Here is a 26,007-nt window from a genome sequence, read left to right as displayed (position 1 = left end):
GTTGTGGGCCGGACACGGATTTGCTAACGCACCTCCATGGTGATTCTAGTCTTTGAGGTATGGACCTGGAAATTGCGCGCAACACATCCTTTTATTGTAGTGATGATTTGTATAAAGTTATTTGAAAATCGCTTTATTAGTTACCAAGTTATGGCCCGGACCCTGAATTGCTAATGGACGGACAGACAGACGGACAGACGATGGAGGCCATAACATAATACGACCCTTCGGGCGTATAAAAAGCTTAAGACTGTCAAATATCGATTTAGTTTTGATAATAACTTTATATTAACATGATTATAAATACACACAGGCTTTACATAATTGAAACCTAATAGTACTTCAATTAAACACATAACCTAACATTTTCTGTCACATTCAAAATGTTTAAAATCTACACAGCTAAATGAAGGGTGCCCTCTTGACACATGGAAACCGGTCTCTTTTCTGTGGCTCCCTGTCTTTCTTAAACCTGGTTAAACCCCTAGGAGGTTTGTTTCCATAGTTACAGTTAAATATCAGTTTTTAATACCTACAGTTTTCTTAGACTGAGAAATAATGTTATTACTTATTTCTGAATGGCAAACACTAGTCCAAACAAACAGCTCTAAAAAGTTAATTAACACGACTGACAGGCAGACAGAAATATTTATTATGACATGTACATAGTACATTGTAAATAAACATAGGTTATACAGTTTGTTCAATGCTTTGATTGGGACTGTCTAGGGCGCACTGTCTTTATCAATGTCAAATCTACTGTATTCTCTGATCTTGTCATTTTAATACCACTGCCATTCAAGATCCATCCCCTTGATGCAGATTTTGGAGTACAGGTGAAACAACTGCTCTGGTTTTTATCAAGGTAAACAACACCATATCTGTGTTTGCACAAAGCCAGGACTGTTTGCTGAAAGTATGGATTGATAGAAATCATGTTTTGTTCAGTCATATTTTGACACACAATTTTTTTTATCAATGTTAACAGTTATTGAGTTATGGCCAAGGTTATTTTTATGCCCCCGAAGGTGGGCATATTAAAATCGCACCGTCCGTCCGTCCGTCCGGCCAGCTCTGTAACTTTCCCTTGTATGGACAGATTTTGAAATTACTTGCCACATGTCTTCCACATACCAAGACGACGTGTGGCGTGCAAGATTCGTGTCCCTACCTCAAAGTTCAAGGTCACACTTAGTGTTTATTCACAATGGAGTGCTGCATATAAGGACATAGAGTATAGGTTGTCGTGTCCGGGCTGTAACTTTCTCTTGTATGGACAGATTTTAAAATAACTTGCCACATGTGTACCACATACCAAGACGACGTGTCGCGTTCAAGACCCGTGTCCCTGCCTCAAAGGTCAAGGTCACACTTAGTGTTTATTCACAATGGAGTGCTGCATATAATGACATAGAGTATAGGTTGTCGTGTCCGGGCTGTAACTTTCCCTTGTATGGACAGATTTTCAAATAACTTGCCACATGTGTTCCACATACCAAGACGACGTGTCCCGTGCAAGACCCGTGTCCCTACCTCAAAGGTCAAGGTCACACTTAGTGTTTATTCACAATGGAGTGCTGCATATAAGGACATAGAGTATAGGTTGTCGTGTCCGGGCTGTAACTTTCTCTTGTATGGACAGATTTTAAAATAACTTGCCACATGTGTTCCACATACCAAGACGACGTGTCACGTGCAAGACCCGTGTCCGTACCTCAAAGGTCAAGGTCACACTTAGTGTCTATTCACAATGGAGTGCTGCATATAAGGACATAGAGTATAGGTTGTCGTGTCTGGGCTGTAACTTTCTCTTGTATGGACAGATTTTAAAATAACTTGCCACATGTGTACCACATACCAAGACGACATGTCGCGTTCAAGACCCGTGTCCCTACCTCAAAGGTCAAGGTCACACTTAGTGTTTATTCACAATGGAGTGCTGCATATAATGACATAGAGTATAGGTTGTCGTGTCCGGGCTGTAACTTTCCCTTGTATGGACAGATTTTCAAATAACTTGCCACATGTGTTCCACATACCAAGACGACGTGTCGCGTGCAAGACCCGTGTCCTTACCTCAAAGTTCAAGGTCACACTTAGTGTTTATTCACAATGGAGTGCTGCATATAAGGACATAGAGTATAGGTTGTCGTGTCCGGGCTGTAACTTTCCTTTGTATGGACAGATTTTCAAATAACTTGCCACATGTGTTCCACATACCAAGACGACGTGTCGCGTGCAAGACCCGTGTCCCTACCTCAAAGGTCAAGGTCACACTTAGTGTTTATTTACAATGGAGTGCTGCATATAAGGACATAGAGTATAGGTTGTTGTGTCCGGGCTGTAACTTTGTCTTGTATGGACCGATTTTGAAATAACTTGCCACATGTGTTCCACATACCAAGACGACGTGTCGCATGCAAGACCTTTGTCCCTACCTTAAAGGTCAAAGTCACGCTTAGTGTTTATTCACAATGGAGTGCTGCATATAATGACATAGAGTATAGGTTGTCGTGTCCGGGCTGTAACTTTCTCTTGTATGGACAGATTTTAAAATAACTTGCCAAATGTGTTCCACATACCAAGACGACGTGTCGCGTGCAAAACCTCTGTCCGTACCTCAAAGGTCAAGGTCACACTTAGTGTTTATTCACAATGGAGTGCTGCATATAAGGACATAGAGTATAGGTTGTCGTGTCCGGGCTGTAAATTTCCCTTGTATGGACAGATTTTAAAATTTTAGAATAACTTCCCACATGTGTTCCACATACCAAGACGATGTGTGGCGTGCAAAACCCGTGTCCCTACCTCAAAGGTCAAGGTCACACTTAGTGTTTATTCACAATGGAGTGCTGCATATAAGTACATAGAGTATAGGTTGTCGTGTCCAGGCTGTAACTTTCTCTTGTATGGACAGATTTTAAAATAACTTGCCACATGTGTTCCACATACCAAGATGACGTGTCGCGTGCAAGACCCGTGTCCCTGCCTCAAAGGTCAAGGTCACACATAGTGTTTATTCACAATGGAGTGCTGCATATAAGGACATATAGTATAGGTTGTCGGGTCCGGGCTGTAACTTTCCCTTGTATGGAAAGATTTTAAAATAACTTGCCACATGTGTTCCACATACCAAGCCGACATGTCGCGTGCAAGACCCGTGTCCCTGCCTCAAAGGTCAAGGTCACACATAGTGTTTATTCACAATGGAGTGCTGCATATAATGACATAGAGTATAGGTTGTCGTGTCCGGGCTGTAACTTTCTCATGTATGGACAGATTTTAAAATAACTTGCTACATGCGTTCCACATACGAAGACGACGTGTCGCGTGCAAGACCCATGTCCCTACCTCACGTAATTGATACGTAAAGGCAAGATCAACTTTTCATGTACTGACCTTGTTCGTAGGTCAAAGTCACATTCGGGGGCATTCGTCACATACTGTGACAGCTCTTGTTTTACATGTAACTGACAACAGCAAAAAGGCTAACACTTAAGTGAATACTCTTGAAAATCTAAGGCTCAATTCTGTTATGTAAGTATTTTCAACTTTAAAGTACTCTACTATAGGGATTAATGTGAAAATATTATTATCTACCTGCTTTTTCATGGACCAAAGGGCCAATTTCTGCTTTTCTTCTCCAGACCATGGTACTTAAAGTAGTGATCATCATGCTCACAACAGTGTCTGCTCCCTTCCTCGGCAATTCAGTCTCATCAAACAAATAAACTGCTTGTTGTCCTGCAACATTTGATACACATATTTATTATATACCCATCATAAATCCACACACAATACATATAGCAAAATATGGTAGTCAGTATTCCATTCCAGTAAAATATGGCCATATTCCACTCTTGTGATGCACCTCATAACAAGTATCGTTGCACGATGTTAAAATGACATCATAAAACAAAATGGTGCGTCGTTATTATAAAAGCATGTGGCTTTTAAGTGATCTAACCTGCATAGAATATATTTTTATAATAAAAGGGTTATTAGTCCTGCATTTTGATCTTGAATGTCGTTTTCGACTCTGGTGGATTCTTGCAGATTTTGAACCGAATCTGCAAAAATCCACTTGAATCTAATACAACCTCCTGATCAAAACGCAGTACTAATAAACCCTATTTTATTTTATATAATCTTTTTGTTTATCTGAAATATTGCATGATTTCAAAATAAAATATGGAAACCAGTAAATTATTCTGTTTTACACAAAACGTTTTCTGATTACGTATTATAAGTTTGTCATGTGTGCAACTACAAATATTCCCCTTTGAAAAAACTGTCAATTAAAAACGGTTTATTAATAACCGTTTATTAATTTGTGAACTTAAGTTATAAATAACTGAAATGTACCTGAGTGCTATGCACATACTCCGAACTATGATGACACCGCATTTCAATTAAAGTTTTGAACAATATTGGACCAGTCTGGTTGGCGTGATGGATGAAGAAGCCTGGCAGGGCAATGTCCCAACTGTAATGGAGGGAGTCGGGCAGGGAACATTGATACTGTCCTGAAATAAGAGAGCAATATGATGAATATAAATAAAGTTATGTAGTGCACAGTGATCTGTTGTCAATTCATCATTGTTGTTATCAAAACTCATAAACATACCACAATTATCTACAGTGTTGTCATGGTCAGGTTGAGTGATTCTAGTAAATGAAGGTCAGTCATAAGTTACACAAATCCTTATCAAAATGTCATCAGTGTCGTTGACAAGTCCATCGGGAACACTAAACTCCCCTGACTACAAAAACAAATAACTCGATATGTTGAGAAATTTATAGAATTACAGAAAATTCATTCTTATTATGGACAATGTTGTATGGAAATAAACGACATCATTTGAATGACGTCAAATTTAGTATTCAAAATGTGCAATACATGGTCTTACTTGTAAGCACGTATCTTACGCAATTTAAGTGATATCATCATGAAATTTTCAGAATATCTTACTGAAATATAATTTCATTCAAATACCGTAAACATTGTAATAGCAAATATATGTCCGAGGCCCAAAATCACACGACGGAATTGCATTTAGGGCCCCTAGAGTCAAGGTCAACATTACTTAACTAAAAAAAGAAAAATGGATGATACCGAATGTGTTGGCATATTGTAACCAAAATTGGTATAAAGGAAGAGTTTATGGAGACCTTTCATGGGATTGTGTTTTGGGCCCCTAGGGTCAAGGTCACTGTAACTAAAAATAGAAAAACATTTGGTACTGAATACATTCAGTTACGAATTACATATTGCGACCAAACTTGGTATGTGGGAAGGCTTTACAGAGACCTTTCATGTGTTTGTGTTTAAAGTCCATAGAGTCAATGTCATTGCTGAAAAAATAAAAAAGTTGGTACTGAATAACTTTTATTAGGGTTGACATATTGTGACCAAACTTGGTATGTAGGAAGATTTTATGGAGGACTTTCATGGGACATGCATTTAGGGCACCTAGAGTCAATGTCAGTGTTAAAAAATAGATAAACAGTTGAAACTGAATCTCACAATGATGTTCTTAGTCAATTATTGAAAACTTTTGTCGCATTACAGGGTTTCATGTTTTAAATTGAATTCCAAGGCATAAAAGTGTGCCCAATACACAGTATAATTTGGTAATATCTCTGACAAGGTTGATAAAATGCTGTATTATTTGAGAGTTATCGCTCTTTAAATATCAAAATTACCTAAAATTTGTTTTGTCTGGTCAATTTCTTTAGAAGTCTTTTTCCAATCATTATCAAATTTGGTCAGAATGTGTATGGTCAGAATATCTTGTGTCAGATTTCATAACCAGCCATGTTTTCTCAGTCACTCTAAAGTTATGACCCTTGCATTGGCAAAAACTGCATTTACAATGTCATCTCTCTAAATTTGGCTTTACGTACAGCCACTTATCTCCAAACTTGGTGTCCTAAATTTAGGACAGGCATATTTTGTGACAGTTGGCATTCTTTGTTTCTTGTTGTTTTTGAAACTTATGTGTGTTTTCTTGTTGTTTTCAAAACTTATGTTGTCTGTCCCACGATGAAATAAGTACATTTATGCCACTTTTATTAGCATGTAATACAGTTACTAAAGTGTTCAGGATGTAAATGTCTGCAATGAAAAAATATTAAAGGACATGATAATGCCAAAAATGGTTTGATATATTGGATTATTTGTAAAATATACAGAAAACCATACTTGAGTCACAATATTTCTTTGAAGGAGTACATAAATATACCCCTTATGTTCAGGTTTGGTAGTGAAACTTGGTAAAATTATGAGATATTTGTGTGTTGTTTGACAGTATGTGAGGAGGCATCAGGTCACAGTGAGGCGTCATGGCGCGGGTTTGAGGAGGATGCTCACAGTCAGACAGCGGAGAAACTTCTACAGGCTCTCAGAGACGTGGACCATGGTATGGGACATGGCTAAAACTGATAAGACTGTATTCAGTAGTGGTTTGTGTACTGTGGACACTGATCTGACAGTATACAGTAGTGGTTTGTGTACTGTGGACACTGATCTGACAGTATACAGTAGTGGTTTGTGTACTGTGGACACTGATCTGACAGTATACAGTAGTGGTTTGTGAACTGTGGACACTGATCTGACAGTATACAGTAGTGGTTTGTGTACTGTGGACACTGATCTGACAGTATACAGTAGTGGTTTGTGTACTGTGGACACTGATCTGACAGTATACAGTAGTGGTTTGTGTACTGTGAACACTGATCTGACAGTATACAGTAGTGGTATTTGTACTGTCAACACTGATCTGACAGTATACAGTAGTGGTATTTGTACTGTGAACACTGATGACAGTATACAGTAGTGGTATTTGTACTGTCAACACTGATCTGACAGTATACAGTATTGGTGTTTGTACTGTCAACACTGATCTGACAGTATACAGTAGTGGTATTTGTACTGTCAACACTGATCTGACAGTATACAGTATTGGTGTTTGTACAAGAAACACTTAGCTGACTGTATACTATACGGTAGTGTGTTTTGTATTGTGAAAACTGACTGAGCTGATGATATAGTAGTGCTTTTTATACTTTTGAGTGTATACAGAAGTGGTTTGTGCACTGTGAACACTAAGCTGGCAGTATATAGTAGTGGTTTGTGTAATGTCCCTACATATATGTCAAAGTTCACATTGTCTTGCTCTTTGTTCACAATGGGATGCTGCATAAAAAGACATAGAGTATACATATTACATATTACATAAAACAGTGACCATACATGAGTCACATGTGGTCTTCAATGAGAGGTAATTAGTGTTTTTAGCTCACCTGAGCACAAAGTGCTCAAGGTGAGCCATTGTGATTGGTCTATGTCTGGCGTCTGTCAACTGTCGTCCAGCGTCAACAATTGCTTATAAATGTCATCTTCTCCTCCACCACTTGGACAATCTTAATGAAACTTTACAGGAATGACCCTTGGTTGGTGCTTTTTCAAAATCGTTCAAAGAAATGAATTCCATGCAGAACTCTGGATTCCATGGCAACATTTAGGAAAAACTACGAAACTTTTCTAGACAAAAACCATGAGGCCTAGAGCTTAGATATTTGGTAAGTAACATTGTCTAGTAGTTGTCTACCAAGTTTGTTCAAATTATGCCCCTGGGGTCAAAATTGACCCCACCTTGTGGGTTACAAGTTCACTATAAATACATTTTGTTAAAATCTTGATAGTTATGTCAAGTTTACTCTTGATGCAAGGGCAGAAAATCTTGCTATATGGTCACCCTTTCTGTTGAAGAGTGCATTGTCTATTTTAATTTTTTCCATTTTTAGTAACTAGGGATTATTTGTTATATTTATTATCCCCCGCCTTGAAAAGGTGAGGGGATATAGTAATGGTAGGCGCGCTTCGGTGCATGTGTGCGTGCGTCCGTCCGTCCCACATTCATTTCTTTGCATCCCCTCTTACATTTCTCATGCGATTTCTACCAAACTTTCACAGATTGATGATCATAAAGTGAAGCAGCGCATATTGTCAGGCTTCCCCGATTCGCCCATTTCTAGCTCGACTATTCGAAGAATAGGTGGGCTATACTACTCGCCCCAGCGTCGGCGTCAGCTTCTGGTTAAAGTTTTTGGGCAAGTTGGGATTTTCACTTATAAGTCCAATACCCTACATTCAATTGACTTAACACTTCACACAGTTGTTCAGGGCCATCACATGATGAGGTTAGATGACTCCATATTATTCTTTACACAGATTATGGCCCCTGATTGACTATGGAACTTAGGTTTAAGTTTAAGGGCAAGTTGGAATATTTATTAATAACTTCTATATCCTTTGTTCAATTGACTTAATACTTCACACAGTTGTTCAGGACCATCACACAATGAGGTTACATATCTCCATATTATCCTAAATACAAGTTATGGCCCCTGATTGACTTAGGTTAAAGTTTAAGGGGAGGTTAAAGTTTTAGGGCAAGTTGGGATTTTCACTTAAAACTCCAATACCATTCATTCAATTGACTTAATACTTCACACAGATGTTCAGAGCCATCACATAATGAGGTTAGATAACTCCATATTATCTTTTATACAAATTATGGCCCCTGATTGACTATGGAACTTAGGTTAAAGTTTTAGGGCAGGTTGGGATATTGTTTAATAACTTCTATACCCTTCATTCAATTGACTCAATACTTCACACAATTGTTCAGGACCATCACACAATGAAGTTACATAACTCCATATCCTTAATACAAGTTATGGCCCCTGATTGACTAAGGTTAAAGTTTTCGGCAAGTAAAAGTTAAGGGCAAGTTGAGATTTTAATAAAAAAAACTTCTATACCATTCATTAAATGCACTTAAGAAAATTCAAAATTATTTACGACCATCTTACAACAAGAAACATAACTCCAGTTTAAGCCTAAATACAAATTATGGCCCTTAAATTTTTTTTTTTTAATTTTTTTTTTTTATTTCCTTTGAAAGGCATATTTGTATAATCTTAACCACATTTTCATAATGGGAAATCAAGTTATTTGAATGACTTGCGTCATTGTTTTGGCGGGCTGGTGGGAGGGCAACATCAAAGTCACCTTATGTATCGAATAATTTTAGTTAGGTTTGACATAAAGAGACTTGGTATTATTACATCGTTATTGTATTCTAAGTCAAAGCGGCGTAGTTGAGCACGCTGTCTTACGACGGCTCTTGTTGAAAGAGTTATTGCCCTTTGCTTATTTTACATTTAAAATTGGTTTCTTCGCAACTCCTCTCACTGTTTTCATGCGATTTCTTCCAAACTTTCACAGATTGATGATCATAAAGTGAAGCATCCTAATTGTCTGGCTTTTGCGATTTGACCATTTTTGAAAGAATTATTGTCCTTTGCTTATTTTACATTTAAAATTGATTTCTTTGCAACTCCTCTTATGTTTTTCATGTGATTTCTACAAAACTTTCACAGATTGATGACTATATAGTTAAGCAGCGCATATTGTCAGGCTTTTGCAATTTAACCTTTTTTGAAAGAGTTATTGCCCTTTCTTAATTTTACGCATTTCTTATGTTCCTGAAAAACTACCATTATCATTGATTGGCTTTCGTTACAAAAAATGCCCCCATGAGGCGGGGGATATAGCTGTCTGTGACAGCTCTTGTTAATTCTTCAAATTAGTCACTTTTAGGGTAATAATTGTTCTTTTTATAGGTTTATAGGTTAGGAAATATAATATCTCTTTATTTTTTAGAAGAATTTTATTTTTACCCAATGATGAATTTAATAATCAGACTTTTCCATTGAACTCCATGTAGACCATTGTAATTTACAATCTTATCTTTTACTGGATAGTGAATACTCCTTATACAAGAAAAAAGTTGATGCATAGCACCAAGTTGGCGCAATGAAATTAGAAGAAAAAGATGCATGCAGATAACCAAAAATGGTTATTATTTCAATGATAATATTTTGTTTTATGTTGGGTGTACATATGCTCGAAGGACATTATGGTTAACAATAGTTTAAGCCCGGAATTATAGATATTCTGGGTTCTTTTCCCCAAGCTAATCCTCTGGTTAAAACTTAATTATAACAAAAATATACATACCGGTACGTTTCTTTGGATGAAATAGAGTCAATGGTCTAATACATAGATTTCAATAGCATAAAATTCACCTTTTATTTGTACCGGCATGTTATGTGAATTTCTTGCTTTATATTTTGTATAAGTTTTTGTAACACATTTCACTTGTGTGTATATAGAATGGGGATAAAAATACGATACATCAAACGGGAATTATCTGGAGTTCATTCTTTCGAATGACATTTTCAAAACAAACAATTAAGCTCAAGGTTAATTTTTCAAAACTCGGCAGTTTTGCTGTTACCAAGTGAGATTACTGCGTAGGAGGTTTACAAACATAAAGGATATTTTAATAGTACCGTGTAACCTTCATCTATTTGTTATCTATCGGAACACCTCGGCCTGTATCTATCTCGGAGATGGCCGAGTTGTTATGATTGAGTTGGTATTTAAAATCAAAATTTTCAAAATGATAAGCAGGGCTATTATGATTTAAGGTTTCATTATCATTTAAAGAGTAAAGTTTTTTAAAACAAACTAAACTTCATATTTTATCATGCAACGTGGAAACTATTGATAGCATTGTTCTGCAATTTATGAACTAGTCCCTAAGTTGGAATATCTCTAGTAATATCAAATATAGTCGGCGCCGACTAATAAACAAGACTTTAACACTCATGCATAGATTGGATGCCATGTTGTGTTGGATGGAAATTGAGACATTGATGCTGTGGGCTGTTCATAGTGTAGTTTTATCAAATCCTCATAGTTTATAGCAGTATATTTGATTGGATGGGGTTTCCTGTGGACTTATCGAAAATCTTCTTGTCTGACACCGCTAGTCCCAGACCTTTAATAATTTGTTACGAGCATCATATAGTGGCCCTCTACCAAGATTGTGCAAATTAAGCCCCTTGGGTCATATTTAGTCCCACCCTTTTTTTCATTATGTCTTATTTTTGAAACTACAGCGAAGAAATTTTGACCATGTTCACAATTCTGTAAACAAATAATGTTGTGGTTGGATTACATTGACTGTGACCTGTTAGCGTACTTTCTTATTTTTGAAGCTACAGCAATGAAATTTGGACCATGTAAAGAGTTTTGAAATGTATAGAGTTTTGTCCTCGGATGACCTTGACTGTGACTTTTTGACCTTCTCTCTTTTTTTTAAAGGTGCAGCAATAACATTATGACCATGTGTACAGTTTTAAAAAAAATATATCAATGCTGTGCTTTGATTACCTTTATTGTACCATTTTGACCTTTCTTATTTTTGAAGCTACTGTTATGAAATTTGGATCATATGTACAGCTTTGAGAACAAATATCAATCTTATAATATTGATTACAAAGGTTAAACACTTTTAATCAGGTGAGCGATTTAGGGCCATCATGGCCCTCTTGTTATAGTTTCCACTTGTTCATAAACATTCCTTTTTCTGTTCACACACATTATTTCCCTTTTCTAAATGACCTTTGAATTACACTTGAGTACCACTTCAGGGGCATGCGTCACTTAGAGTGACGGCTCTGGTCTAATTTGTACTTTTGTGAGTAGTATTGCCATAAAATGTTGTGATTGTTATAGAATGGTGCATTTAATGTCACATGAACAGTGATCAAGCTGGACTTTGAAACATGGAAAAGTTAATTTTGTGATAAAAATCTTCCCTCAGCTTTAGCTTGATCTCGGGTGAAGTACAATATATTTTTATATAGATACACCAATCTTGATTCTTCATGTTTTACAGTATATGAACACATCTTATTTTATAATAAATCAGTATCTTCAATAACAGGTGGTGACAGTATAGACACATCAATAGCGTCACTTGGTATCCTGTCTGCAGTGTCAGGGAAGGATATGTGGACAAATGTACAGAGCATGCCCCATCTGTTCTCTGTCGGGGGACTGCTCTATCAGCAAGTGAAGCGAGACCTTGGCCTCATCGATGGCAAACATTGCCAGCTACCATGTCTACCTGGCAAGGTTTGTTGTTGCATTGTTTTATTTTATGTTGAATAAGATGAAAACAGTCATATTGACTGGTCTGCAAGCATTTTAGCTGGTCTGATTTTCAAAGAAAAGGCATTGTCATGCTTAATTTAACATTATATACATGTTAATACATTGATTTAAAACTTGGTACATTATCCACAATTTGTATATGTAAAGCAAATTTCATAACTCTGGCACGCTAGTGTGCTTCCTAGCATGGTTCAGATTTGCAAGCATGCTCTTCTGCATTCATACAGCATGAACACATGACAGCACAATGAATCGTTTTTTAATTAGCTCATTTGTGAAAGGTGTTCCGGTACAATGCCACTGATGACCGACTGGAGCTTTGTCTGGAGCCCCATGGGCATTTCCAGGTGGAACCCAGGATCGAAGCCCAGGTCATGGAGGGCTTACGCACTGATGCAAGGTCACAGGCCAAGTTTGGTGCCAGTGGGGCTGTTCATCAACCTTCAGATAGGGCGGCATTTAGTGGTATGGGAATATGGCTAGTCGTGTATATATTGTAGTGAATATAATAATGAGACAATTTGCTTACATAAAGATCACTATTACTAAGCATGATTTGTTTTGGTTTATTAGTCCCATACCGGTTTCACCGTCCGTCCATCCGTCCGTCCGTCCACAAAAATCTCGGTCCTGCGATAACTCAGAAAGTATCAAAGTATCATGAAACTTAGTATGTGGAAAGAGAGCAATATGGAGATTATGCATGTTAGTTTATTTTTTTTGTCAGACAAATTAATGCAGAGTTATTGCCCTTGACTTATTAAAAATATAGCCAATTTGGTCCTGTGATAACTCAAAAAGTATCACAGGTAGGTTCGTGAAACTTATTATGTGGATGAAGGGTAAAATGGGGAGTTTGCACATTAGTTTATTTTTTCATCATACAAAGTTATGCAGAGTTATGGCCCTTGACTTATTAAAAATCTAGCTGTTGATGGAAAAAAATTCTCGGTCTTGGGATAACTCAAAAAGTATCAAAGCTAGGTTCATGAAACTTAGTATGTGGAAAGAGGGCAAATGAAGATTATGCATGTTAGTTTATTTTTAGTAAGACAAGGTAATGCAGAGTGATTGCCCTTGACATTAAAAATATAGCAAATTTGGTCCTGTGATAACTCAAAAGGTATCACAACTAGGTTAATGAAATTCAGTATGTGGATAGAGGGCAATATACATGTCAAAAGTAGACATGGGTGATCTGGTAGGTTTTACGGCTAAAACTGTTGCATTTTGATGGATAAAGTTTACTGTAAATGCGATTAGTTCACTTTCATGTGGGCTGGGGTGACTTAAACAACTTTGATTTATTGGTAGGATTTGTTAAAGTTTTCTTGGAGATTCTCTTGAGACACGCTTATCCTTTTTACAAGGCTTTAAACTGGTAGGGGACACTTGGCGCTCTCTGGGAGGTGCTCTTGTTTCTATTTGTTGGCATGAGACTTGAAAAGTGAGATGTAACAGACTGTTTGGTTATGAAAAATATCACAATATAAATACTCTTATTGTATATAAACTACACTATTCACAAGTCCAGTACTGGGAAACCCATGCAACTTACGATATTTGCTCATAAAAATTTCATCCAATGCAAGCATTGTCACATCATGTTTTTGCTTTCATTATTTGAGATTGATACATTTTGAATATGAATATTCAGATACTGGTTTTCATTTGACTCTCAAAATGATAATTATTTGTCAAAAATTGGTAAAATAGTGTTAACCAGACAAATTGGTTTTCATTGATAACTCAACAATGCCTGGACCTATGGTCATTAGGCTTGACATGAAAGTTAGGCCTGACCAGTTGATGACCCCTATTGATTTTAGGGGCCATTGTGTCAAAGGTCAAAGTCACAGTGACCTTTAACAGTAAAAGGTTGTCAAAGCTTGTCCGAGTGATAACTCAACAATGCCTGGACCTATGGTCATCAAATTTGACATGGAGGCTGGTCCTGACCAGTAGATGATCCCTTTTGATTTTAGGGGTCAAAGGTCAAGGTCACAGTGAATGCTAAAAGGTTATCCTAGTGATAACTCGACAATGCCTGCACCCATGGCCCTAAGACTTGACTTGGAGGTTGGGCCTGACCAGTCGATGACTCCTATTAATTTTAGGGGTCAAAGGTCAAGGACACAGTGACCTTGAATGCAAACTTGACAATTCAAGGACCCTCATCAAACTTAACATGAAGGTTAAGTCTGACCAGTTAATGACCGGTATTGATTTTAGGGGTCATCGGGTCAAAGGTCCAAGGTCACAGTGACCTTGAATGCATAACATAATCCTAGTGATAACTTGTCAATGCTTGCACTTGGAGGTTGACTTGGAGGTAACCTGGGCCTTACTAGTAGATGATCCTTATTGATTTTAGGGGTCAAAAGTCAAGGTCACAGTGACCTTAAATGCTAAAAGATTGTCCGAGTAATAACTCAACAATGCCTGCACCCATGGCCCTCAGACTTGACTTGGAGGTTGGGCTTGACCAGTCAATGACCCCTATTAATTTAAGAGGTCATCAGGTCTAAGGTCAAGGTCACAGGGACCTTGAATGCAAACACGACAATTTCTGTACCCATGGTCATCAAACTTGACATGAAAGTTGGCCTGACCAGTTAATGACCCCTTTTGATTTTAGGGGTTATCCTGTCAAAAGTCACAGTGACCTCGAAGGCAAAAAAGTAGTTCTAGTGATAACTCCTCAATGCTTGCACCCATTGCCCTCAAACTTGACTTGGAGGCTGGACTTGACCAGTACATGATCCCTATTGATTTAAGGGATCATCAGGTCAAAGGTCACATTGACCTTGAAGGCAAACTGGACAATTCCTGGACCTATGGTCATCAAACTTGACATGAAGTTTGTGCCTGACCAGTAAATGACCCCTTTTGATTATCACATGCATACAAATCAGTCCAATAACAAGGTGCCATGTAAATTTTTGTTTATTGGGATAGTAGATCACGTGATGTTTATCTACAGTCAGTTAGTCATGTGACCGCGAAAACGGACTTCTTTTCAATTCTGAAATGTCAGAGGAAAAGCACAAATAATGTTTCAGTATCAAATAAATAGTCCGCCAACAACCGACCTCAACAATCACTCGCCCATAAAGACCCATCACTCTGCATAATATTGACACTGGTAAAACAATCGACCAGAAAATCTACATCTGATGTGAAAATCTTACCCCACCCGCAAATTCAGGAAACTGCAGCATTCAACGATTATAGTAAATTCCATTTAACATGTGGCGATTGTTTGTAAACACTCATGATCTTGAACCATGACCTGTGTAATGTAACTTGCGGAAAAATTGTTACATCATCAGACATATAATGTTTGGTGACTGATTCATGTTCATGCACTTTTAAAATCTTTATTATGTTTTGAATTGATATTGATGTATTAAAATGCAATGACTTTGTCTGCAAACCAATTGAAAAAAGTTGAACAGTTTTGAGAACTATTTTGGGAACGATTTATACATGGATACCGAGTGTGATGATGTAATCAGGGAAAAAACATTTGTCCCCTTTATTTTTAAAGAAACTTAATAATTTTAAGGTTATTTATAGTGTTTAAATAAACCAGTAACAGGATAAATAGAATACTAGGTTAGTTCGGTGGATGGACAAAGTTTATCTGGCTCCGTCGCCTTCATCTCACCTGATAAATTCCTCCACCTTACCAGATAAACTTCCTCCATCCACGGCACTAACCTAGTATTCTCTATATAATTTTTTAGTAAAACATTTGAGAATCCTCTCTTAAACCGCAAGACACTTTACCAAGACTGTTGAAATTCGGGGTCAAAAATGGCCATGCCCCAGGGGTTCCAGTTTTTCTATAAATTTATAGTATAAACTTTGAAACTGCTAGCCAAGACTTTTGATAATGAGTATGTAGCCTCATATAGTGGCTGTTTACCAAGATTGTTCAAAGTAAGTACCTGGGTTTTCTATATACTTCTATAATCTTCTTCTCTGGAACCGCAAGACCAAGACTTTTGATAATTGGTATGTAGCCTCATGTAGTTGTTAGTTACTCCCTTTATCCATACCAACAAATGACTTCCTAAGCAACCACTTACCGTAAATGACTGGGTATAAGACGATAGGGGGTATTAGACGCAGGGAAAAAAATCTGTGAAAAGTCCAAGAAAAAAACTTTTAATCTATGTTTTTGGTTAAAAGACGCATAGAAAAGATGTCAAATCGTCTGGCATTTTTGGCCACCATGTTTGTAGACAGTGACAAAAAAAAGTTTTTTTTGTGAAAATGGCCACGGTTATCTTTAAAACCATACAATGATAAACTGTCGTGAATGAAAAGTTAAGTTATGGAAAAACCTTATATTGTACGGGTTTATTTTCAAAATGTCAACACCTACAGAAAAGAATAAAGAATGTGACAAAGTGCGAAAAAACAAGACCATTATCGCAACAGTTTGTAGTATTGGTATGTTAAACAGGTTAAAGGTAGTCGAGTTTTTCACGCCTTCTCGAACAGCTGACAAAAAAAGGACAGTCCCCAACTTTGCTTTTTTATATGCAAGTTTAATTATTGTTCAATTCAATTTATTATTCAAAATAATATTAAATAACTTGAATCGAAAAATATTTTTGTTTAAATTATAAACGTCTTACGATATACCGTATCCCGATCTTCAACTGCCGTTTTAACTTGTATATACTCGATCAATATGACGCAAGTAACATCCCTTTCTACATAAATCTAAACAAACTCTTGGCTTGAAATCAACCTGAGAATAAAAGTTAAAAAATTGTTACTGGGTATTATACGCAGACATTTATTTGCAGCGAAATCTGAGGGAAAAAAGGGCGTCTAATACCCAGTCATTTACGGTACTTCATTTAGCAACCTATAACCTCATTGGCAACTATTGATTTATTTAGCATCCACTTACTTCTTTAGCAACCAATGACGTCCTAATCAACCGTTAACTTCCTCAGTAACCATTTATTTCATCAGAAACTACCTACATCCTTAGCAACCAATGATTTCTGTTGCAACCTCTTTCTTCTCAGCTACTACCTTCATCCTTAGCAACCAATAATTTCTGTAGCAACCTCTTACTTCTCAGCTACTACCTACATCCGTAGCAACCAATGATTTCTGTAGCAACCTCTTACTTCTCAGCTACTACCTACATCCTTAGCAACCAATGATTTCTGTAGCAACCTCTTACTTCTCAGCTACTACCTACATCCTTAGCAACCAATAATTTCTGTAGCAACCTCTTACTACTCAGCTACTACCTACATCCTTAGCAACCAATGATTTCTGTAGCAACCTCTAACTTCTCAGCTTCTACCTAAATCCATAGCAACCAATGACTTCTTTACTATTATATAACTTCCTTAGCATCAACCTACTTTCTTAGCAACCAAGTACTTCCCTTGCAACCAATGAATTTCTTACCACCCCATCATATATAGTAATCAATGACATTCTTATGAACAAATGACTTTCTAAGCAACCAATGATTTTCTAAGCAACCAATGATTACCTTTGCAGCTACCTTCATCCATAGCAACCAATGACTTCCTTTTAAACCAATGAATTATTTTGCAACCATTGACTACCTTAGCAACCAATAATTTTCTTAGCAACCACTTACTACCTTAACCACCAATGACTTTCTTAGCAACAAATAACTACCATTTCTTTCTTAGCAAATGCCAAAATCCAATACATCCAACAAATTCTTTTACAGCCATTGACTTCTGTCAGCTTCCATTGCCATCACATTCATTGTTCCTGGGTACAACCAGCTATGTCTTGACTTTCCTAGAAATACTATTGATTTCCATTTAAAAGGACCAACCTCTTAATAAACCATCAAATTTCTCGGCCTCAATTGAGTAACTGCTTACTTCCTTAGCAGGCAGTTACATCCATAATAACCACTGACTAATTGGTCATTTTATCAGGTGGTGCAATATAGGGCTTTCTTTGCCCACTTGTTTTAAATTGACAATATGTGATCAGATATTGAAATCTCATTTTTTTCTGATAATGAGGTATTCTTTCATCAGGAATATTTCTTTCCTAGTCATTGTTGAAGTTTGGATCCATTTTTGTCATGGCTAATAAAAGAATGCAGGAAAATGATTTAATTTTATTTTTCACTTGTTTTCTTTTTATTTTCCATGTAGGACAAGGTCACACACTGAAGTCAAGTATGGGGGCTGATGCACGCATGCCAGGAGACCTTGAGTATACCCCTCGGGCCCCCCACGCACGGGGGTTCCATGACCTCTGCTCCCTGCCAGGGTCAAACACAGAGTCTATATGCGAGGAACCAGAGCAGGAGGAACATGCGGCACATGAGATGAAAACAGGTTACACACACAAAATTTAACTTTCTGTTTTGCTTTCCATAGTAATTATTTAACACCATAAAATTCAGGTCAATTTCAATTTGATTACAAACCTCAACTTTTTTTACTGGGTTTTGTCCCCTTTGCAACCTAGATTTTGTCGAAACTGCGGTGTGCAGACAATAACTTTTGACAGTGTCGACAGCTTTAAATAATTTTGGTACACATGTTCAACACCATCAAACAGTCCAAGTTTGACTTTGTTCTTGAACATTCAACCAATTTTTGACGGAGTTATGTCCACTACTTATTTGAAATTTGCAAAAATTTGTGGTCCAGATGATAAAAGGAACAATAGAATTAAATTATGTTTGGTACATAAGTTTAACTATGGTTAGAATCCCAATTGTTTGATGGAGTTATGGCCCTTTTTTAAAGAAATTTACCATTTACCTTTTTTTACCAGGCGGCGTGTTATGGTATTTGTCACTCCTGTTAGGGCAGAAAGTAAAGTATAATTTTGCCCCCTTCTGAAGAAGTGGTGGTATATTGTTGAAAACATGTTGATCCGTCACTTGGTTGGTAGACCAAACCATGTCCGGTTGATAACTAGATTACGCTTGGAATTAAGGTCCTCAAACTTAGTAAAAAGGTAATGGTCATGACCAGAAGATGACCCTTTTGATTTTGAGTTAAGCAGGTCAAAGGTCACGGTCGTGTTCACCTTGAAACAAAAAGCTTGTCCCATTGATTAGTTACTTAAGTATGCTTGGTCGTGCGGTCCTAAAACTTGGTAGGGAGGTTGGTCATAACCAGAATAGACCCCCTTTTGATTTTGATGTTAAAAGGTCACGGTCAATGTGTTCTTCAACACAAAAAGCATGTCCAAATGATAGCTACAGTATGTTTGGTCCTACGGTATGCAAATTTGGTAAGAGGTTGGTCATGACCAGCAGATGATCCCTATTGATTTTGTGGTTTGTAGGTCAAAGATCATGGTCACTGTGACCCTTGACACTAAAAGATTGTCTCATTGATAACCCCACAGTGATAAATGAAAAATGACTTATTGGCTGCCATTATAGGGGGCATAGATGTTTTACAAACATCTCTTGTGCTCTAATAATATCTATCCATCCAACAAGGCTCAATCTGGGACATTTGTCACGTAACTGTAACAGTTTCGTTTGATTAGGCACTAGTAATTGTGAAAAGGTTTGGATTTTGGTCATTATCCCTCCACAAAAAGTTTAAGCCGGTTGGTTGTTGTTTAGGTTTTCTGAACTTAAACTTATGAAAGGGTCGAAGAATATGAATATTTTAAGTACATGTGCTTAAAACCATGATACAGTGTTCAAAACCATGAAATACTGGTCAAGTTTGACTTTGGTTACAAACTACATGTACCAATTTTTGTCATAGTAATGGCCACTTTTCAACTTAGATTTTGCCAAATACTAGGACAATAACTTATAAAAGCTTTGACAGATTTACCATATATAGTTGTTGGTACACATGTTTAAAACTATTAAATACAGGTCAAGATTGACTTTGGTTACAGGTATCTGTCACATAGCTTGGACACTGAAATATAGCACTTCAGTGACCTTTGATATTTTCTAAAAAGTAATTTTTTAATTTGGTAATTAGAAAAAAATCATTATATAAACATAAAATAGACAATGTGATCATGTCCAGAAGACACCAAAAGCAAAGTTGCCTTTAACATGTCAAATATTTCCTAAAATAATGGACACTATCTTATAAATTTTACATTGCCAGAATTGTAAAAGACTAAGGAACAAGGAAATATAAGTTTTATGCTAGTTCCTGCTACAAATCTAACAAAATCAGATGAAATGTGCAGACTCAACACTGAAAATGTGAATTACGAAACATTATGAAGAGGTTAAACAAATACGAAAAATTTCCCCCTTAACTGTTAAATACAGCCTGACATGCAAACCTTGCGCATGCATTACAAAAAGTAGCTTTAAATATCATCTCCACCATTTTGAACTCAATTTTTCAGACGCTATTTATCTGAATCTAAAGTTTTTTTGTTGCGGTTTACCTTGCCCACGCACTCTCTGTTTGAAATAAAAGAAGCGTGTTCATTGGACTTTAATGACGTTATTAAATTGGTGTCAATTGTCGGCCGATAGTAAAAGTAAAATTACCGTAATCCAAGACACAAAACATTTATAATGTATATTTCATAAATACTTATTTAAAGCCCACCATAATAATTTGGTATTGACAAATATTATGATTAGTTTAGGGCAGAAAATTGGGGAAATCTATGAATAATAATAAATATGATAAAATTGTAAAAGAACTGCTTTCTTTTTATCATGTTTTTCAGCATACCAATCATTCCCACATTTAGAACAGACTCATCTGACAAATCCCTACATGTTCAATTCAGAGTCAGCAAAACTCCCTGTTGGTTACCAGAGACTGGCACCAGGTTACAGTGTGATAGACCCAGATAGGACAAAAGAAGACAACTCTAACATTGAGATGTTCCGATCCCTAGCTGAACATATCGAAAAAACACTCGCAGAGAACATGGAAGAAGTAAGAACTTTTTTCAATCCATTGCAGGCACATTGGAACTTGGGATTGCATTATTCTAGCAAGCAACATTTTTTACCCATGCTATTTTGTATTTGAAAGAATTGCTACGCTTTCAACTGCCATTTAGCAAAGGTATCAAATACACCTGGCATCACACTGTAACCTGATGCCAGTCTCTGTCATGAACAGTGCCAGAAATGGGATCATGATACTGAAGCCATTAAGTAGAAAAATCATGCACTTTGTGAGGAAAGAATGACAAGCACTTTGCATGAATAATCATATATGTCTTTTATCAGAGAAAAAATTGAATCAAGCAATATCTTTCAAAATTGCTGTCATGGGGGCCATTTTCAAATGCATTTTTATGCTCAGCATTTCAAAGGATTGTAGTGGTTCAAATATAATTGAGATGTCTTGACATGATGTTAGTCCAGATACATAGGGGTATTATTTTCTAAAGAACCCATTTAATGCATATCATATTATTAAAAATTGCCGAAATAGGAGAAAATTTAAGGTGGCCGCCAAAATATAACAACACACTATTGAAATGACATATTTAGAATATGGGCAACCAGTACCCCCCTCCCCGTAGTGGCAGTTTTGTCAAGTATGATTTTCTGGCTGCAGTTTTTTTGGTTATTGCCCTTTGTTAATTTTCATATACTTCATATACAGATATTTCTCCCACCCCAGATAAGTAGATCAAAATATTTGGCCATGTGTGAAATCCTTCTCTTGCCCACAGGCAAAGATATAAAAGTAGCCATATGGAAAAGGATAAATTAAAAAATGTTTGTACTATATTTTGTTTATCTGAAGTGGGAGAAAAAGCATCTCCCATGGCTGCTTGTGTAACAAAGGTTCATCCTAACCCTTTTGCGCAGGGTTTTATGTGGAAACTATGTTAACCTTGTTTCAGCAAACACCCTTCACTCAGGCTGGGATGAACCTATCTTACACTGTCGGTCATGGAAGATACTTTAAAACTCATTTAGGAGAAGTGCATTTGCTCAAGAACTATAACCCTTGGTGCAGTATTTTTTTAATTTTTGCCTTTTTGTTAATTTTATATTTATTTTTGGTCCACTGCATATTGACCTCGGAAATAACAGGGGTCTTTAAAAATAGTCCATCATTGTCCGGTATTGAAAACGTGTTGTTTGTGTTTTTAACCGTCAAGGGACATATTTGGTGATTAAGGGATGAGAAGTAGTGACATAATACAGGTCCTAAAATTTCATTTTCAAGTTTCTAAAGTGAATTAAGACACGAATCAAAATCATTCATTTCAGGGCATTGTTTAAGTCTTCTGATAATTGGTTTTATCCCCGGGGGCCTTATAATTTTTTTGTATATATCTTAAAGCCTATTTACGTGGTCTATACATATGGTTGCCAGAGATGGCCGAGTTGTTATGATTTAAGAACCATAATCCTGGCTATGTCCAACAAAACGGCAATACAAGGAGATATGGGATGATTCTAAAGTTCTGTGCTATATCCAAAGACACAGACACCAGTGAATGATGTGTCTATTAAGATCTTAAAAACTTGTGATGGTGATTGCTTTGACCCAGGCAAGTTAAAGTCATTCTATTTCTTTCTTAACTTTTGATAATTTGAGGAAAGACAATGAGTCTTTTGTGCTACAATATTTTTGGTTGTTAAAACGAATATAGTTATATGTATATATATATAGTATTCTTGAAGAATATATTGAACAAACTGAATGCAGTCAAATTTAGCCACATAAGCCTGTAGTTTCAACAACTGTTAGTCATTGGATTAAATGTGTTGAAAAACTCTGGAATTGACATTGAAAAATATAGCTCCCACAGCACAAGAAGTGCTGTTTCATCTTAAGTGGACTTCTGATTGCTGAAATAATGAAAGTAGTTGCTTGGTCTACTGATATTACCTTTGCCAGATACTATGACAAGCCTCTTGAGAAAGAAAATGGTAGTTCCCAGCAGGATGTTGTCTTACAATAAGCAGGTGATATGTTTGAGAAAACTTCTGTTGTTCCCATTTCATATTAACGTATTATGACAGTGCCTGTACAAGTTTGCGCAAGTCATTTGTGTTTGCGTTGAAATTTCATTTGATGCCCAAAATTGTATGACGTAATAGACTTCCCCCGAAGAAACAAAACTTACCTTAAGTTGATGTTGGAATTCTATAATAGTCACATTTCTAGTGAGGGGATCAAATGCCCACCGCTTAAGATTTATGGAAAACATGTTGTCTAGCCCACCCCTTTTTCTTACTATTATAAAGGGACTAAATTTATTTTTGATCCCTCAAATGTTTATGGGATATAAAATCCTGGCTCTTACCTTATGGTCACTGCACATCACATCTCATTTGATCCCTTCAATAAAAATATGACTAAATATAATGAAAACCCAACATTATTTTAAGGTAAGTTTTGTTTGTTTGGGGGATTATTGGCCATTTTTAAAATGGCCACCAGAGCAGTAATATTTAATGATAATAATTGACGTTCCTTTTCTGCAACATTTTATAGATTTAATGAATGTATGTATTAATGTCCATGCATTCACTTCGCAATTTGCACATTTTCTTCTAAAATGTCTATGCAACAAACACATGCCTTTTTGGGAGGTTTTTAGGTTAAAATACTCAAAAAGTTTATGTTTCTGAAGATAAATTTTGGCGTAAGAAATCCTGAACGTTTAACAATCATGGTTCCAAAATCATCCTTGACTTTACTTTAGCCAAGTACTTTTATGAAAATAAAACAATAGAGCATAAAATGGGTTAATATGTAAAAACTGTCTCTTTCTTAGGTATGTACATTTATCAAATAAAAAAATTGTGTGCATAATCATTATCCCTCCATTATCAGATAAGACTCTTTATTTAATATTTTCAGGCCTGTGTTACTGTCACCATAGTAATGTATTAACAAAAATATTAAAAGGCAAATCACTTAAAAATGTTTTGTTCTGATAATATGATGCTTAGAAGTCCTGAAGTTGTGTCTTTCATAGCCAAACTTTGCAAAAATTCTAAGATTGAGTGGACATCCCCCACCCCATGTGTCTCCCCAATGCTTTTCCCTTACTCCTGAAGTGCAGATTTTATAAGTAGCATTTCACCATTTACCAAGTCAATGTATGATCAAGTATTTAAAAACGATGAAAAGTAAAGGCACAATCTTACCTGTAAACAATCATTATGCCCCCCTTCGAAGAAGAGGGGTATATTGCTTTGCACAGGCATGTCGGTCTGTCGGTCGGTCCGAAGGTAGACCAAAGCTTGTCCGAGTGATAACTCAACAATTCCTGGACGTATGGTCATCAAACTTCACATGAAGGTTGGGCCTGACCAGTAGATGACCTCTATTGATATTGGGGGTCATCAGGTCAAAGGTCAAGGTCACAGTGACCTTTAATGGTAAAATAATTTTAAAGCTTGTTCGAGTGATAACTCAACAATGCCTGCACCCATGGCCCTCAAACGTGACATGGAGGTTGGGCCTGACCAGTAGATGACCCCTATTGTTTTGGGGGTCATCAGGCCAAAGGTCAAGGTCACAGTGACCTTGAATGGTAAAAGGTTGTCCGAGTGATAACGTGACAATGCCTGCACCCATGGCCCTCAAACTTGACTTGGAGGTTGGGCCTGACCAGTAGCTGACCCCTATTGTTTTTTGGGCTCAATGGGTCAAAGGTCAAGGTCACAGTGACCTTGAATGGTTAAAGGTTGTTCGAGTGATAACTCAACAATGCCTGCACCCATGGCCCTCAAACTTGACTTGGAGGTTGGGCCTGACCAGTAGATGACCCCTATTGTTTTTGGGGGTCATTGGGCCAAAGGTCAAGGTCACAGTGACCTTGAATGGTAAAAGGTTGTCCGATTGATAACTCAACAATGCCTGCACCCATGGCTCTCAAACTTGACTTGGAGAATTGGCCTGACCAGGAGATGACCCCTATGGTTTTTGGGGGTCATCTGGCCAAAGGTCAAAGTCACAGTGACCTGGAATGGTAAAAGGTTGTCCGAGTGATAAATCGACAATGCCTTCACCCATGGCCCTCAAACTTGACTTGGAGGTTGGGCCTGGCCAGAAGATGGTTACTATTGATTTAAGGGGTCATTGGGCCAAAGGTCAAGGTCACAGTGACCTGGAATGGTAAAAGGTTATCCGAGTGATAACTTGACAATGGCTGCACCCATGGCCCTCAAACTTGATTTGGAGGTTGAGCCTGGCCAGAATATTGTCCCTATTAATTTTAGGGGTCATTGGGCCAAAGGTCAAGGTCACAGTGACCTTGAATGATAAAAGGTTGTCCAAGTGATAACTCAACAATGCCTGCACCCATGGCCCTCAAACTTGACATGGAGGTTGGGCCTGACCAGTAGATGACCCCTATTGATTTTAGGGGTCAAAGGTCAAGGTCACAGTGACCTTGAAAGCAAACTCGACAATTCTTAATCCTATGGTCATCAAACTTGACATGAAGGTTGGGCCTGCCCAGTAAATGACCCCTATGGACTTTGGGGGTCATCAGGCCAAGGTCAATGTCACAGTAACCTTTAACGCAAAAAGGTTAACAAATCTTCCCCCACTGAAATCTCAACAATGCCTGAACCTATGATCATTAAACTTGACATGGATGTTAAGCCTAACCAGTAGATCACCCTTATTGATTTTAGGATTCATAGAGCCAAAGGTCAAGGTCACAGTGATCTTGAATGGTAAAAGGTTGTCCCAGTGATAACTCAACAATGCCTGAACCCATGGCCTTCAAACTTGACTTGGAGTTGCATCTGACTTGTAGATGACCCCTTATGATTTAAGGGGTCATCGGGTCAAAGGTCAAGGTCACAGTGACCTTGAAGGAAAAAATACTTGTCTTGTGATAACTTGACAATGCCTGCACCCATGGCCCTCAAACTTGACATTTAGGTTTCTGGTGACCAGCTGATGACTCTGGATTTTGAGTTCATA

At 37.2% G+C, this 26,007-nt stretch overlaps 1 protein-coding gene across 1 annotated transcript in view; it reads left to right on the top strand.

Annotated features, from left to right (window-relative positions):
• Positions 1-26,007, top strand: part of LOC128230402 (deubiquitinating protein VCPIP1-like) — a 117,965-nt gene that overhangs the window by 86,959 nt on the left and 4,999 nt on the right. Inside the window, exons 14-18 of the mRNA XM_052942630.1 lie at positions 6,312-6,422; positions 11,868-12,058; positions 12,379-12,562; positions 18,280-18,465; positions 20,873-21,024. Of these exons, the coding sequence (XP_052798590.1) occupies positions 6,312-6,422; positions 11,868-12,058; positions 12,379-12,562; positions 18,280-18,465; positions 20,873-21,024 (824 nt within the window). The remainder of the gene's footprint in view (positions 1-6,311; positions 6,423-11,867; positions 12,059-12,378; positions 12,563-18,279; positions 18,466-20,872; positions 21,025-26,007) is intronic.

This window comes from Mya arenaria, chromosome 4 (assembly GCF_026914265.1).
Source record: "Mya arenaria isolate MELC-2E11 chromosome 4, ASM2691426v1".
Classification (NCBI taxonomy): Eukaryota; Metazoa; Mollusca; class Bivalvia; order Myida; family Myidae; genus Mya; species Mya arenaria.
Note: the sequence above shows the minus strand (reverse complement) of the source record. Positions and strands in the feature narration are given on the sequence as shown.